The 17,649-nt window shown below is 40.0% G+C and overlaps 1 protein-coding gene and 1 long non-coding RNA gene across 2 annotated transcripts in view; both read left to right on the top strand.

Annotated features, from left to right (window-relative positions):
- LOC124056080 overlaps positions 1 to 17,194 on the top strand; it is a 35,794-nt gene extending 18,600 nt beyond the window's left edge. The window contains exon 2 of the long non-coding RNA XR_006842949.1: positions 16,507 to 17,194. This is a non-coding gene — a long non-coding RNA (uncharacterized LOC124056080). The remainder of the gene's footprint in view (positions 1 to 16,506) is intronic.
- Positions 17,195 to 17,199: 5 nt separating this feature from the next.
- The window catches only part of LOC124056079 (cadherin-22), a 71,626-nt gene continuing 71,176 nt past the window's right edge, over positions 17,200 to 17,649 (top strand). Inside the window, exon 1 of the mRNA XM_046383177.1 lies at positions 17,200 to 17,430. Coding sequence (XP_046239133.1) covers positions 17,200 to 17,430 — 231 coding nt within the window. The remainder of the gene's footprint in view (positions 17,431 to 17,649) is intronic.

Raw genomic sequence — 17,649 nt, 5'->3', positions numbered from 1 at the left:
TACTGGCCACATGCCGTGATTCTGATTGACTTCTGATGGACATTATTCTTTTTATGATGGTAATAATAACTTCAATGCTGTCCTAATGATAGTGATCACAGTGCTGGGAACTCACTCCACCAATAGTGTGTTGATAGCCGTATGGCAACCTCAGCAGGAAGCAAGTGAGCTGACTTCAAAGGTGTGATTTACCTCACAGTAGAGTGCAGGGCATTGCAGCACATGTGGGTGGCTGTCATTTTCTTGGTGAACTTCTCCTTTTTGATCCTGTTGTTCAATAGTAGTGCAGGTACTTGAGGACTGAGGGAACGGTTCCTAAAGGTCTTCAGTAATGTGTTCTTCTTTTATTTCTTCTTCTATCTTCACCTCCATATTGTATCTCTAGATAGTCCATCCATTGTTTAATATCACCATTATGGCAAGCAGGGCCATGCATTGTAGTGCCAGTTTGGATTAGACCGAGAAGGGAAGTTGCACAGAGCTCATCTTGACATTATTATTGATCAGTTCGCCAGTAAACGCCACTACTTTGCTCAGCCGCAAATTGAACCCTAACACTCATCCACTCCCCTCATCTCTCCTTGGAATTATTCCTGCACTGGCCTCGCCATTTTCATGCTAAAGACTGCCTTTTCTGTCTCGAGGAGAGCACAATGAATAGATTGATTAGGCAATATTGTAATGGGGATAGGGTAATGAGCCTGTCAGTCATACTGTGACAGTGTTTGACAGAGAAAATTCACCCAGGCTGCAAAATTACTTTGATAGTACAAAGGTATAGGGAAAGAAAAAAAAGGTTTTACGGCAAGTCAAAGAAGACAGCAGAAACAGAAGTTTTTTAGACAACAGACTAACCTACTACAGCATGGAATAGAGCTGCATATTGCACTTGAGGGTTTACCGGGTTAATCTATCATTTATTTGTTGATTATATATACAGTGAGGATTTGTATTCATCTAAAGTTCATAAAAAGAAAGATATAAATAATACTGGTTAATGCCTAAATACCTAAACTACTGAAATTAAACGCTCTTTAATCCTCTCATGAAAACAAAGGCTTCCCACTGACAGGAGTCAACTGTTGCATCCTTATTTACTGGCAATAAACTAACAAGAAAGGTACGATGATTTGATTTGCATTACATGTCACCCTGTATGTTTCTCTCTCTTTTCTCCATCTGGGATGTGAACTATAACTTAGAGGTGAAAGGTCACATTTCACACAGGTTATTTTTTGTACATGTATTTATATCTTGTTTTTTTCTTTTTGTAAATACTTTATTTTTTATTATTATTATTTTTTTATTTTTTATTTTGTATGGTGCACAGGAGAGAGAAAAATCCGGAGTCAAATTCCTTGTACGGTCACACGTACCTGGCAAATAAAGCCGATTCGGATTCTGATTCCGATTTTTCATCATGCACCAAAAAGCCATGCATGCTGCACACACATATGACCGATTTAAATACCATCTGCAGGCCTCAGTCATTTCCAGTGTGAACAAATGCATTATATAACTAAAAGGAAAGTAACTTTCTGCATGCCATCCCATTTGTTTTGCTGCTAGGCATGAAGAGCAAATTTACTTGTATCTGAAGCTGGGGCAATTTGTTTTATTTGACTTCTTGCCCCATAAACTGTCAACTCTGGTTCCTCTAAACCAGAAGAGGTTGACCACAGAAAACAAATGGGTGGTGTAATGACCCTCTCCAGCAGAGTTCAGTTTTGGGGTGTGATCTACGTATTTATCCAAGAATGTTTTCTCCCTTTATCTACAACTAGGCTGATAACTGGAGTTTCTCCCTGTGTGCCTCAGTGCTTATCCTTATCTTTTCGTGCATCCCATTGTTTCCTCAGAGGGTTGTTAGAAATTATGGTGAACAACTTAAAATATTTATAAGGCTTCAGAAAAGCAGTTGTAAAATTCAGGATAGTTTGAAATGTGTTTTTTCAGACACACTTTCAGGCATACTTTTAACACACTTTTGACAATGTTGGTGCCTGCGCATGTGTATATGTGTGTGTGCATGCTGCAGAGGGACAAAGAGAGAGAGAGGGCTAAGCATTTGTGTTCATGTGTGTGAAAACTATGAATCTTGAGCCAACTATTGATTTTGGAAAAGGCTCTCACTGAGATGATGGGGAGGTGTGTCCTGTGAAGTGGCCATTATGTGAAATCAGTTGCCTTTGCTTGATTCTGTGTGCTCTATATTCATTGCTTGCAGTTTTCCAAAATAGCTTAGGCTGCATCTCCAAAGGATGCTCCCAAATGCATTCAAATTCTCTATTTTAAACAACATACTTAAACATGGTTTGCAGGTGCTTCCACCATGACTGTTCCAGCCCTAAGCAGAAATGTATAAATTGCCTAATTAATCTCAGCACTTTGCAGGATTTGTGTGAAAATCCACCAATTCAATGTTCTTAAGTTCTTTAAAGACAAATTCTAAACAAGATATTAAAAACAGACAAAGGCGGGTATGGCGAATGGTGAATGTGAGTGACTGAATGAAGTATTAATTACTTTTCTAAAGTAACTTCCTCAACACTGACATTTGCAACTGTCAACTTGTAGATGAGGATTCAAACAGCCTGTGTCCTGGCTTTTGACATTTGACGTGAAACTCTAATTCCTGAGCAGCTACACAATAATTACCGCAGTTATACAACCTGTCCCCGGGCCGGGAGGTCTGACCTTTCCACAAATAACATGTTCATTTCCTTTAATGTGAAAACAAGGATGTCATTTCCTATTGCGTACTTCAAGCACAACAACGCAGTTGTCATCTCACATGAAGCACATGCACTGTGAACTTGTGTCATTGTGACTGCATGTGTATGTGTTTTTTTTTTTCTTGTGACTTTCTGTATGTGAGGATGAAGCTCAAACTGGCACCATAAACAGCAATAACTTCATCCTAATCACCACAGTGCGCCCTTTATTTCTTCCCTTCTGGTGAGCCTTTTTTATATACACATTTTGGACTCTAACGATCGCCCAACCTTTACTGCACCCGGGATTTAGAAAGAGAGGATGAATCTGTGAAGGTGGGTGTGGGAGGATTTCACAAGCACACACACAACCAACACAGAGTTGTGGAGGGTGAGAAGAGACACACAGTCACACAGTCAGGTTTGGTCCTTTCTGACTACAATCAGGCCTAATGGGAATCTTATGGCTGACTGCACCACACAGCGCACAGAGTCAGTATGTATGGCCACCTAGTGAAAGCATTCCAGCAGGAAAAATGAACTACACTGAGAAGAAAAGTAGGGCCATATTATTGGGGAATGAATGGGGGACAGAGAGATGTAGGTTGGAAAAGGAACAGCATTGAGTTGGTGATAAAGAGGTCAACAATTTGTCTCACATAATCTTTTTACACATATTGTTCATATAATCAGTTATTATTCAATAATTGCCTATAAGAGATTCTGCACATATATTTCTGGCCTCAATGCACAACAAAAGCAGAAGCTGTGTACATTTTTTACTTTGTACATATTTGCTCCTTGCTTTGAGGTTATTCAACTGTTGGAAACTGGAAAGTAAAATAAACATGTAACTGCCTCTGAAGTCCTGTTGAAATGTTTATTCCTCTGAATAGGATTAGAGATTGTATGTAACATGATTATGAACAAAGCAACTGAAGTGTGATTACAGTGAGGGAGAGAGTAAACACTGACGCACTTTAACAGACACATACACAGGAGACGGAAAAGGTGAGGGATAAACAGAAATTATGAGGCGGATTAAGTGATTACTCCAGCAAGAGATTACTTCATTAATTAAAACAAAACATTAGAATCATACTTTGGTATGGAATCTGGAAAAAACACTTTTGCACATCTGAGGTTTTGCCTGTGATTATATGCTATGAGAGCGCCCCTTACTAATTTTCCATCAGGATCTTACTGACATGCTTACACTCTTGTAGGTTTACTACAAAGTGCAAGCACTTATTCATGTGTCGAGGCATGTTATGTCTGGCAAACTTATTATTTTACTTTTCAGATATGAATGCATGGTTTAGACATCATTAATGTGTAAAACATGCATATACATAAATAAGTTACATTCAAATGCCAAGAGAGTATGCAGACAAGGCCCAAAATGAAATGGCCGAATGAATACACTATTGACCTTTTCTGTTGGTACTTGTGTTCTTTGGGAACCTTTGGGAACTGTGATAGCAAATGCTATCAAAAAGGTGTAAAAATGCAGTTTTATTCATTTATTATTGGGTTTTAATTAATAATTATTGATTGTGACTGAACTATTATTATTTTTAAAACATCTATTTAGCTGTAGATGTATATGGGTATTTAATTCAAATTTCATATAAATACACTAAAATAGATGTTACGAAGGAGTTTTGATCTGTTAGTTACATTTATATAGCAACCCTTATAATTTAGTCTTTGATCTACATTTCCCTTGATTTTCACAGTTTATTGCTTTCTTGTTTTTTGTATTAATTAAATAAGATAAATAATCCTGTCTATCCATATTTTTGCCAACTTGGGCTGAAGTTCATGCATTCAAGTCTGAAGTGTTATTATTTCCTCTCTGAGTGGGTTAATATTACATATGAAGCTAGTTTTTCTTGGTTGTGTGCATTGTGTTCTTTCACTTAAATAACTTCCGGCAAACAGGGCAACAGAAGAGAGCTGTCCTGAGGCTGCAATATTTAGTTTGCATCTTGCAGCCAGGCCAGCAGGGTGCAGGGTATGTATGGAGCAGGGTGAAGCACCAGGATGTAGACAAACAGAGAGAATTAGAATTCTTTTCATCAGAATCCTTAACCTTTACCATGGGTGGGTTAGATCTACGTTTAAGGGCTTGACTGGGCTCGTCTACAGGCATGGAGGTATCTTATTGAGGTCCTTATTTGTTTTCCCAAAGGCCCGCTTCCAAATCATCTACTTACTTTGTACTTTCACCTCCTCACTTAGCAGTTACACTTGATGTCAGTTACAAGAAAACAATATCCTCAAAGCCTTAACCCTCCCTTCAGTTTCCCTCTTTGGCTCTTCAATATGCTGTGATTGCTTCACACACATTTGTGAATATATCATGTGCAGGTAACAAATGTGGTGAATTCTGATTTTGCTTAAGGGATGAGAGATGACAATTTGGGAAAAAGAGCAAATTGGATATCATAGTGTGCAATGCTGAATTTGCTTTGTATGCCTACAGTCTATTTTTATGTTTTCCTACAAGGAACAAATACAGTTAAAAATACTCGCTGAGAAATTGCCTATGCCTGTTGTTGCAGAATCATTTTGGTGTAACAGTTTTACACACCAAAAACAGGTTGCCCAGGCCACTGGTGCCCCATAGAACAGTATACCTATTTATAGATAGATGCTATCAGGAATCCATGCCCAGTAAACCTAAGGCTAGTGTGGAGAAGTGTACGAATCCATAGCTCTAAAATACTCAGCAGATATTGCAAATCCCTCTGCCCCAGACCAGTCTCTTGATACATGATATGCCAAGATTCCTTTCATACAATGGGGAAGGAAACATGTGACACTTGTTTTGCACGACACTCAACTTGATGACATTGCAGACCATCACACTCATTTAGTTTCGCATTTACTTTACCTAGAAGTAGCTCTGCGAGGCACCAGTGGTCTGCGGTTGTCCTGAGAGGTTCTTAAGCATAGTCGGTCTGAAGTTAAAGGTAGAGTCAGAGCAGTGTGTTGACAGACAACAGCATTCTTCTACCATCCAGTGCCTATGTGCAGTGACAGCTGTCAACAACCTTGGCCATCACCTGTCTTTCACAGAGACACACATACACCTACATGTATGCATGACACGCATAATATTTGCTTTGCACACATGTGTAAGTAGAAAAGCAAACACAGAACCACAAAGGAGCAAGATTTTGGTTTGGTGTCTTAGTCCAGTCTACCCCTGAAGAGTCCACTGCATCGCCCTTTTCATTTGTTTGACTCATGCGTTACCTCTCTCTCTCTCTGCGTCTCTCTCTCTTTCTCTGTCTCTCTCTCTCTCTCTCACACTCGCTTTCCCAGCCAAAGCTGAGGATACAGAGTGCCAGCCACCCGTGAGATGAGCGATTTAGTAATTGTGCAGCTGGCAGCCCAGGCATGGAGGCCTGTGCAGCAGTAAAGGATAGTGTGGCATGTATGGGCACAAAGTCTAGCCCGATGGGGAGAGAAAGACAGAAAAACAAAGGCAGAGATGCTGAGACATAGGGAAAGGAGTGGAACAGGGGCAGTTTGTGAAAAAAAAAAATTTAAGAAAATTAATGGATGAAAAGAGAAAGCGAGAAAAAAAGAGAGTGGGTGCAGGCTCATCTTGGTATGTGGGCGGAAGCTTTTGAGTTTTGAGGAGCAGCAGCAGTATTGGCATGGGAGAGAGGGAACAAGGGAGGAGAAGAATGAGGGATGTAGAGATTTGAAGAGAAAGGGAGGGAGGGAGGGACGGGGGTGGAAAAGCAGCAATTAGTGTAATTAGGAGACCAGCTTTAGCAAGGCACTGACAATATGTCACCTCTCATTATGACCCATAAGCACACACAGCAACCTAATGCAAGGCAGCACCCATTCTCTAGACAGTTCCCTGTGTCAATGCAGATTTTGTTCACCCTAGTCATGCTTGGCTGCATATCATTGACTTGCCAATACAACACAGGGTTTTGAATTCAGTATATAGAGTCCAGTTGGGGAGAGAGAGATCCAAACAACAGCAAGTCTAACTAGCATGACGCTGCAGTACTGGATGTTCGGCAGCCAAACAGAAAGGAGTCGGGATCTTTGTTTAACTGCAGTGGGTTCGATTAATTCAGAAGAAATGTGTTTGCATGTTTGTGCTGAGGTGGTTTGAATGCAGTATTATATGTTTTTGGTCAGTCTGAACAATTATTACATGAGACCTGCATTGTGCTTTGAAGCTGTGGATGAGTTGTATCGACATTTCATTTGTCAATTGGATGGACTGTTTATGTATTTACTTTATCTCTGTCTTTTCCCAAAACAAAGACTGACATCATGTACAGTATAAAATATAACAGATAACGAAGAGAACTCACCATGTGGTGCATCCCATGAATAGCTAAGCCCACGGTGTACAGACTGCAGATAGTTTTGTCATTATGGGATTTTTCCCTGACTAACAGGCTCATCATTTCTGCCCATTTCTGAATGTTTACACAAATTTCATGAGCCAGTACACTTGTTTTCATGGCAACCCTACTGTACTCCAAAGCAAATGTTATTTTTTGTTTCCTTTTATTTTGTCTGTGTTGTCAGACTCGCAGCAAACGGTCCATTAAAACTTTACCATTGCTACATAAACATACAGGCATGTTTTTTTGTCCTGTGCCTCTGGTTCTTTTTTTTTTTTTCACCCTTCTGTGACATGGCAAGGGGCCACTGAGCCAAGTGACTGTGACAAATTGGGATTGGAAATGACAAAATAGGCTATTTAATAAGCATGGCGGAGGGGATTGGACTCTGGTGTCGGGTTCACTCGAATAAGCAGACTGTCTGAACTCCTCCTGGGCCCGGCTTTGATGGCAGCTTTCATCCAACTGATGTGGAGATTCTGGCAATGGAAGATGGAGCCGGGACTGTCTCGCTATCTACAGTGTGTGCGTGTGTGCGTGCGTGCTAAGCTGTGCGTACTTGTGAGTGTACACAGAGACACTCATGCTGCATTTTGCACCAAGTAAATGCAAAATCAGTGCACACATCAATCCAAGACAGAGATATACTGTGGTGAGCGAGTCGGCCAATGGGGAGTAAACGTGACCACATTTTAACCTCAGGCTATTAACTTCCAAATACAAACTCCTTTCCACAGAAAGAAATAGCTTTTTTTCTATTTCTGTCACTGTGGTCCCCGAAATGAAAGGTTGTTGTTATAGATAGATGCAGATAATATTCCCCGATGATACCAGGCTCAACTGAGTTGTCACATTGTATGTTTGGGTTTGTTTGTGAAGATGTTTTCTAGCAAGGTGCAGAAAATTCAAAAAGAGGCCAAAGAAAATATCCTTGTTGGAGTGTTGAAGCAATTGTTAATTTGAAACTGACAGCAATTAATAACACTGACCTGAGACCTGTTTTTAGTATAACAGGACATAAATGAAAAAGATAAAGGAGCACAGGAGTGAAAGGAGATTCAGATTGAAAAAAGGAAAAACAGGACAAACCGATAACCCTGCAAAGGTAGTGATGCTGAGACTTTAAAGCAGACAACAGAAAAAAAAACCACAAGAACAAATAAAGGTCACAGTGAAGTGCAAAGAAAAATGAGTGAGAATGATGATGTGAATGGGCAGAGAGCTTAAGGAATGATAGAAAAGGTGTAACGGCAGGGTAACGGAGGAAAAGAAAAAAGAGTTGAAAGAAAAGACAACATAACAAAGTGACACGGTGAAAGAGGAGAGAGCAGAGGACTGAAAAGCTATAGGGTTCAGAACTTGTTGACAGCGAGTTAGACACAGAGACAAGGAGAGATGAAGACAGAGAAAGCAAAGAGGTGCATAGAATATCGAGTAAGATGGTGAAGAAAGGTGGGAAAAGAAGAGCGAAGTAGAAAACTGATGTAGAATGGGTGACATAGAGACAGAGAGACTGTACCTTTATATATGTGGCCTGTGTGCTTGCATGCATTAATAAAATCAAATGTCTGCACAGAAGTGTGTGTGTGTGTGTGGTCCTATCTCTGAATAAGCGAGTGTCAATGGATGTGTGTTTGTGCCTTTGCGTCAGTTTAGTGTTTTGATTATACCAGCCTGCAAGGAAAGAAAAAAGTTTCAGCCCAACAGGAGAACACAGCATTTTTGACCAACTCCAACACACACTAATGTCTGTGAAAACATGAATTATGAATTAAAACATGACATTTTCTGCTAATGCACAAAGTCAATCCTATGAGGAATTTTATATTTCCCTGCTTCAAAACATTGCATGGTTCAAAATTTGGTTCTAGGCTATAGCTCACAGCTGCACTGCATTCTGAATCCAGCTAATAGGGTGTCTGTCATGTTAGAACTGTGCCTTTTTCTGATCAGTAGAGGTGACTATAGACTCTTGTTGCAGTGTTTATGAAAGAGGAATTGTTCAACCAGGTTTGCTTGCTGGGGCAACAGCCTTCAGGGATATAGTGTCAAGGTTCATTAGCTGTATATAGATGTTATGAATAGTTTTGACACATTCACTTTCATTTTTTCACTTGTGTGAACATCTTGTTGTGAGTTCAATGGCTATTGGGTTCTGACTGTTACTAATGTAGTCTACCGACTTTTTAAAGAAATCAGTGGGTGTTTCCCTATTAGATGCGCACATTAACATATGTTAATTATCACATGGACTTGATGCTGAACTTGTCTTAGTTTTAAAGGAATTAGGTCATAATCCAAAGTGTTGGACTAAATGAATATTTAACCTGATGATGTCAGTGGGTGAAAGTTAAGGAATTGCCATTGTCTTACATTTCCTCCTGAGGATAGCCTGCATGAGTCGGGCAAATTCAATTGCAATCCATCCAGCATTTATGGAGACCTACACAGAACAATAAATGTTAACCTGCTCATGACACTAAATAAAAGGTCTTCAGGATCCAAGCAATGCACAGATAGCTCCATTGTAAATTCACTTCAGTAACATGAGGGAATGCATCTGTACTGCACTCTGCTCCTCTGTCCTGTTAGTACATGAAGGGATATGATGATGTGTTATCATCTACCTACTTTGCCAGCTTTTGTTGCAGTCATTGAGTCTACGCTTCCAATAATTGACCATATCTTAGAAAGAAGCTCAGACATCACTGACAAATGGTACAAATCATTAGAGAGACTGAATCATCATTTTCAACCAAAATTAAAAGGTGTTTCTGTGCAAAAAGAAGCAGCCATGTGTTTTTCACTCTGTAATTCACAGTACTCATATGCACTCCACACAAATCTCTGAAGTAGGAAATAATCTGACGGGTCAGGCAAGGCACGATAGAGAAAAGAGTGTGCTAATGGCTGAGCAGAGAGGCCAAGATAATAAGCTTATCGCAATGTGAAAAAGTGAGCAAAAACTTGTTTTAGAGACAAACCTAAATAAATGACGAACAAATCAGTTTGAGTGTCTGCTTCATTCTGGCACAATGCAACAAGTAATCTTTAACACTGAACACTGCAGGAGCTGCAGGAAGCTACAGAAATAGATAAAATTTGCTGTTTCTTTTTCAGTCGTTCAAATTGTATGGTGCAATTTTCTTCCTTTCTTTTAGACACAGTTCTTTCTTTCAATATCAGCTTTCCAGAATATGGGTCTTTTTTTTTTCCAATAAAGAAAGGCTTTTTCATGTACTCTCCCATTTCTCCTACATCTTGTTGCCCACTGTCACCAGTCTTCAGCAACTTATCAGATGTATGTTCTAAACACAGAACAAAATATTTCATTCATCACCACATAAAATATACATATAAATACAAATATATGAAGGAAATATAGTACTGTTCCCTTAAAGGTACACCATGAAGGGTTTGTTGGTTGCTGTTGTCTCTCTTTCTTATAACCAGAGTGAAACAACCATTATGAAGCTTCACTACCTCAACATTCTCAACAGTTTCAGTTTAATAAGTCAGGCTTTTAGAGTGTTATGAAACGACAAACTCCAAAATATGCAATGTACTTGTTGTGTTACTCTTTGACAGTGACATGCATGGCAGAATACCACAATACTAACGATATCAAAATATAGTTCTCCTTGTAATAATAGTGACGCTTTTCATTGTGAATTATTGAACTAATTCTTTGAGCAGTTTTGACTACAGTGACGGGCAGCAGCCCCTTTTGAGTTGTATAGTGAGAGGCTTTTTTGGTCATAGTAGCAGTTGGCAAAAGGCCAGTGATTTGAGCTACTGTGTCCTTTGTATGTCTGTGGACAAATGTATTGTCACACTCACTCACACACACACATACACACACATTGCTACATCCCGTGCTTGCGTGCCTGTAAATGTTTGTGCGTGTGTGAGAGTCTGTGTCAGAGAGACAGAGAGGGCTGTCTGCTGGCCATTGGCTCCATGCCTATCAATTCGCAGTGATCAGTCTTGCCTGGCTGTCGTCTGTCCACTGCCAGCTGTCAAAGGGCCTGCTCTGGGCATGCCCACTGATGAGAGGCTGCAGCCATGCTCTAGAATCAATCCAGCACTCTAATAGGTCACGTATGGCTGCACAGTGCTTGCCAATAGCTTTGAATTGGAGAATGAGTAGAGGAGGCAGAGGAAAGATGTTGAGGAGAAGAGAGAGATACACAGGGAAAGACAGATATGTCAGCCATATTTTTATCATCAACAACAAGTTTTGCCAGCCACTGCTAGAAAAGAAGGAGCAGTAATTGACTTGTGCTAATTTACTTCTGCTAGGAAGGGCTCTGACTCCACTGTGCTGATGATTTGAGTTTGAGTGAAACCAGAGCACACCAACATAAATCTTTCTTTTTCTGTCTCCCCCTCTTACTCATTAGAGTTTCCTACTTTTAGACCTAATTATGAGTAAATGCGTACACACTTAATGAAATTCCCCTAAGTGGAAAGGCAGAACAGAAGGAGATTCATTGGGGGAGTGTGGATTTTGTTAGATACCAAGCAGTTGGTGCTCAGTAAATGTTTCAGTTTGCAAAGTAACTTCTGGGCTGTTGGTGCATGCAGAAAAATATTTGATACAAATGCTCTCTAATTACACATATTCAAACTGCCTGCTGCACTGTTAAGTCATCTGCTGCAAGGGAACAGAGAAAGTCTAGATAGGCAAAAACGAATTAATTCTATCCTCCCAATGCTGTTTGCCTTTGAGGCACAAAGGAATAAACTGTATATTTTTTATTTCTTTGAAGTTATCAGTCCACAGCTGAAACATATCTAATTGGAAACTTGAAAAGAAATATTCTTGATCAAATTAAGCCAAGCTAGAAACTTAAGATGAGTTTCCTTTTCACTTTTTTTCATTGACTGTCATTCAGAGTGCAACAAGAGATTCATTTCTTTCTCTCTCACTAAAGATCTGTAAAATATGACCTTTTAATTGGAACTTGTTTATTTACTCCTACATGATGAAGTATTTTGCTTAAGTTGCAGTCCTTAAGAACTATCTCTTCTGATAGATAAAGCATGGGTGCAAAATGTACTGATTTACAGGAAGTCTGCAAGAAGTCATTTATTCTTTGGATATAATTTCTACAAATAATAACAATAACAATGCAATGAGTTTCTCAATTCACAGTTATATCTGCAAGCACCAGGCAGATCACCAGGCACCTGAATTAAAGGGCAAACCAAAAATAACTTTGTGTTAAAAAATCTATGAGGGATAGCATGGGATGTGTTGCTACAGGTAGCAGTGGGAAAATTAAATTGGTCCTGTTTGAGCGCCTTTTAGAATCCCACATTCTGCACGATAGTTTAGACCCCTATGAGGCAAGAATTTACATTTTATCCTGTAACTCCTAATCCATCTTGATGGTTGTAAGAATAACAGTGGAATTATCACAGTCACACACAATCTAACTGTAATCTGCATGCATTTGATCAACCAAGACAGTGTGTTGTCTGTACGGTAGCCTTTGCTATGTCTTTCTATATCTATGTGGCAAAATGTGTAAATTACACATTCCCATGTATGTTTCACTTATGCAACACACAAGTCACCAACTATTCATACCATATAATACATTAGTCTATGTTTAGGAGACCGGTCTGGGCCCTTCTATGTGGAGTTTGCATGTTCTCCCTGTGCCTGCGTGGGTTTTCTCCGGGTACTCCGGCTTCCTCCCACAATCCCAAAAACATGCACATTAGGTTAACTGGCTACTCTACATTGCCCCCTAGGTGTGAGTGTGAGAGTGTGTGGTTGTCTGTCTTTGTGTGTCGGCCCTGCGATTGACTGGCGACCAGTCCAGGGTGAACCCTGCCTCTCGCCCGTAGTCAGCTGGGATAGGCTCCAGTTAGCCTCATGCACTAGTTACCAGCCTGAAAGCGATCAGTCAAGCCTCCTTGCTTCCCAAAGGACATAACCTTTGTCATCCTTTCACTAGTATTAATTTACACCTGAGCAGATGGTAGAGTGGCATAGATATATAATAGAACTAGATACTAGACCCCAAAATGATGCCTATTCAGTCCAATTAGAATTTCTCGTGGATCAAAAAATGATTTAAAAACAAAACAAAGCAAATCAAGACACAATCACAAGATGTCCAGTCAGCAGTTTTACAGATGAAACTTTTACAATGGTGATCTATGTGGAAAATTGTTTTTGGACCAAGATGGAAAAGTTTCACTGCAATACTGAGAGTGGCCACTAGGCAATCTTGGAAGCAAGGCGCATTCGCATTCACATGGAGCATCAGTTCATATCTGCAAGAGATTACTAACTTCAGTATTAGTGATACAGCAGACAGATAAGCAATGATATGACAGTAGGATAGCCTGTTTGTGACTTGTAGAGACAGTCAGCCTCAGCCATGGCTCACATCGACTCTGGGAGTGAAGAAACGGAAATGCTGGAACTTGCTCTTTCACATCACAATAGGGGAGGCCTGACTACAGAGGGACACAGTTCTGCCTCAGCAGAGAATGATAACAGTGTGTCATCTCTACTGCCAGGCAGCATGGATTGGCCATCATTCTTTGCAAGGGCAAGTGCTGGATCTTAGAGAGGGGCACAGGGCAGAGTCAGAGGAGCCCAGTCACATTCTGTCTCACTGCTTGTCAGAGCAAAGCGCTATCTGAGGAGAATGCTGGAAAATAGGCCTATCACTGCCAACAAGCACGCTCCTACTGTTAGCGGATGCACGTAGCGGCATGTTCAGTGCTGAGGCACATGGTGCACCACTCATGCTGGTCTGCCATGCCAATCAGTCCAGGACACAAAGGTGAGAGACTATCTGTGTCAAGAGATATCTTTGACTGCTGAATTTTCTTCTGTTCAAAGTAGTTATGTCTATTCCTAAATTAAAGTGTTTTGGGAAATGAGGTCAGAGCAACTCTTTTGTGCCTCTATGGGCTGTTGACAGGCTGATTGTTCATTGGCTGACCACAAATATGCACACTTTAGTTCATTGTTGCTACAGCCAGGTGCAGTCATAATGTGGTTCAAGGGTTTGGCTAATTAGGCACATCTTTGTGATATTCAACTAATGTCATCACAAAGCAGATAATAGTAAAAATGACTATTTTTTGTTTGTTTGTTTTATGGAGTTGTACATAGTTGGTGAAAAAAGTTAGATGCTGTCTTTCCATAAAATAAATAAATGGAGCAAAGCCTGTGAGCTAGTTCAGGCAGCCGGGTCCGGAAATGGGGTTCAAATCCCTCCCCAATATCTCATGTAAGCATATCTACAGGGAGTGATGAGGTCGGAGCTTAGAGGCCAAGTTCTAACATGTTCTGCTGCTTTAATAAACATATGAATCATGAGTTGTCTGACTGAACTAAGGTCCTCTCATGTAAAAGATGGCAGCTAAATGAGATTTAAATGAAAAATAAAAAGAGGGTCTAGAGAAATATATTTTGAGATTGTATCATGAGACTGGAGGATCAAGTGTTTTGGAATCTGAGCCATGGACTTTTTAAGTCAAAATTTCTCAGCCTTGTCTTTAATTATTTATTTATTTTTTTAAATCCACACCTGGAGTCTGTCATCCACCATCATGGTCCAAATAGAAATATTAGGTATAATAGGTATAATATAATATAAAACTGAATGGGTTGCCATGAAATGTATTGAAATCATTCATGGTCTCTAGAAGATGAAGTCTACGGACTTGATCGTCTGACTTTTCCTGTAGCTTCAACTCTACGTTTTCATTTTTGGTGGAATCTCTCAACAATTATTGGATAGGTTGCCATGAAAATTTGTATATATATTCATGACCATAAATTTTAATGACCTTGGCAATTTCTGACTTTCCATGAAGTGCCATTGTTAGGTCAAATTTTGAATTGTTCAGGACTGTGGTGTATGTCCATATATGCACTAAACCAATGATATTCTCATCAGCCTCAATTGTACTTTGAGTTATGTGCTAATGAAGAAGGTGAACATGGTGGAAATTAGAGTTGTTTAACATCAGTGAGATATCATTCCCTCTAAGAGTATTAGTCAGCCTACAAATGCCACATTACATGCCATTGCTGTATGGCCTCTCAGTTTGATGTAACACATCCGCTCCTGCATCACATGCTGTGATATGTAGCACATGTTGTGATATGAACAACATCACCAATGTATTATTTGTGCAAATTCTTGTATAGTTTTTCCATTAACAATAGGAATTGCATGAAATGAACAAAGGTGTGCTTGAACTGTTTGCTCTGGAGATTGGACACCCCCAGAGTAGTTGGTTTCCAATATCACAGACATTGCCTTGACCAACAGTCTGAGAAAGAATTATTTCCGGTAGCTCCGAGTACGCCTGGGCAGGAGGAAAGTAAGATTAGAAGCCCTCTCCCAGCCGGCAAAAATACAATAGGTTAAACCACCTGCTGGCCTGAGGAGCTTTTCTTCAACTAGTGTTGCAATCTTCCTTTCTCGAGGTCGTGAGGCCAGAGACATACTAAATGTTATTGTTTTTTCTTTTTTTGTCATTCGCCTTTTGTTTGGAATGTTTCAAAGAGATCATTAATCTCACCCACAGCCATGCACAATACGACACAGTCTGTCTCATTCCCTCTTTTAGTCTGTCACTCATTATTCCATTCTCTTTTTGTCTTACTCTTTCTCTTTCTTTGCCCCAGCATCTCTCTGTCTGTGCTTTGTCAGCTCTGTCTCTCTGTATAACCTCTGCACATGTTTCACAACAGCCAAAGACCGTATCTGCCCCCCCCCCTGCTACTTTCCAATGTTTGTCTGAAGTATTAGGGGGTTGTTGCCTCATTGGATAGAATTAATTGATTAATACTTTTATCCAATTAGTGCTCCCTCATGCAATTAATCAGCTGGCTGATGTTAGGGCCGCACCGTCAGTCGGACGAAAAGCAGACAGATGCTTTGGGTCTGGTGTGTGATGAACCAGGACCTCTCTTTTACTTCCCCTTCCCCCACCTCCCCATCTCTCTCTCTCTCTCTCTCTCTCTCTCTGTCTCTCCCTCCTTCCAATTTTCCACACACCTGGTTTCTTGTCCTTTTTTTACTGCTCTGCCATCGCTCTCCAGCTCACAGCACATTGTTAGAAATTCTTGCTGAACACAAGAATCGCTAGTGGAAAACTGTTTTCTCCAGATAATCCTAACAAAACCAAGCCATTATGAGTTTTGTAGCTCCAAACACACAGAAGTAGAAGAAAGACAAGATGAACAGTGTTAGATAGAGGATATGGTATCTATACATTTGAAAAAGTTTTTCAAAAAGTCATTCTTCATCCTTCATTAAAGGTTTTGATGCTCAGAAATAGTGTATCAAGGAAAAACACTTCCACATTTAGCCCAAATTGCAATTATGATAACAGCAATTTTCTTTTCTGTCTTACAGGTTTGTCCTTTTCCTGCCTTTGAATCACTGATGGAGTTATCATGATGGTCAAAGAAATACCACAGAACCTTTGAAGAATGAACTTTCCAAACCATCGGATTGTTCAGGAGGGGAAAGCCATCGAAGATCAAACAAAATCACCAACAGTAAAATCAGCTGACCTTTTCTCTGCTCAAGGATTCTGCTTTAGGAAGCAAAACTAGTCATGATTTTTCAAGGGCCTGGACTACAGAAGAGTTTTTTCAGGGACATGTTCCTCAGTGCCATTATATCCCACGTTTCCCCTATTTCCCCACTGATTAGTGAGTCAGTCTAGTCAAATCTCTTGTTTTTGTTGTCATCAAAATTCTGTTTGTTTTAGAAAAATCAGAAACTCTCTAAAGTGGGACAGACACTACAGAAGAATCAGAATGACCAACCATGGTAGAGTACAAACAAGAACTCTGCAGGTGGTAGGAATCCAATATGCTGCATGACCTGTTCTGTTTTCTGCAGATAAGATTTATTTGTGATCCCATGGATTAACTTTCAAGCTCTCAGGCAAAGACCTTTAAAGTCTGCATTGGTGGAGTTTTACATGATATAAAACTATAACCAAAACGTTCTTAGTGTCTGCATGCATCTTTCATATTACATGTAGACCCAGGTCGGATCTTTTTTTTTATTTTTATTTTCCCTTTTTTTTAAATCAAAATGGCTCTGTCTTGGACAGCAGCAGCAAAGACACTGTTGGCAGCGTTGGGTCTTCTTAGCTGCTGTAGTTTTGGCTGGTGTGAGGTCTCAAGGACTAGTAGTTCAACCTCAGGAGGGAGTAGACAGGATCAAGGACCTTCGTCACTTGAACGAGTTAAGAGAGGATGGGTGTGGAACCAGTTTTTTGTGGTTGAGGAGTACACAGGCACGGAGCCGCTATACGTAGGAAAGGTAAGACATCTAATTTTATGATGTAAATGTGTTAAGAACTTTTCAAATCAGAGTTGATCCCTTGAACCCCTCCTTTAGTGAAGAAAGGTGAATGAAACAGATTTCATTATACAAATTTTCAAGTCAAAGTAAAATTAGTGAATGTCTGCATGCTTCTGTCCTCAGAATGAACATTATTAGCAACACGCTTGCTCAGACACATCAATTCCATTCAATTTT

The sequence above is a fragment of the Scatophagus argus genome, chromosome 3, assembly GCF_020382885.2.
Source record: "Scatophagus argus isolate fScaArg1 chromosome 3, fScaArg1.pri, whole genome shotgun sequence".
Taxonomy (NCBI): domain Eukaryota; kingdom Metazoa; phylum Chordata; class Actinopteri; family Scatophagidae; genus Scatophagus; species Scatophagus argus.
This window is presented reverse-complemented; position numbering and strand designations above follow the sequence as displayed.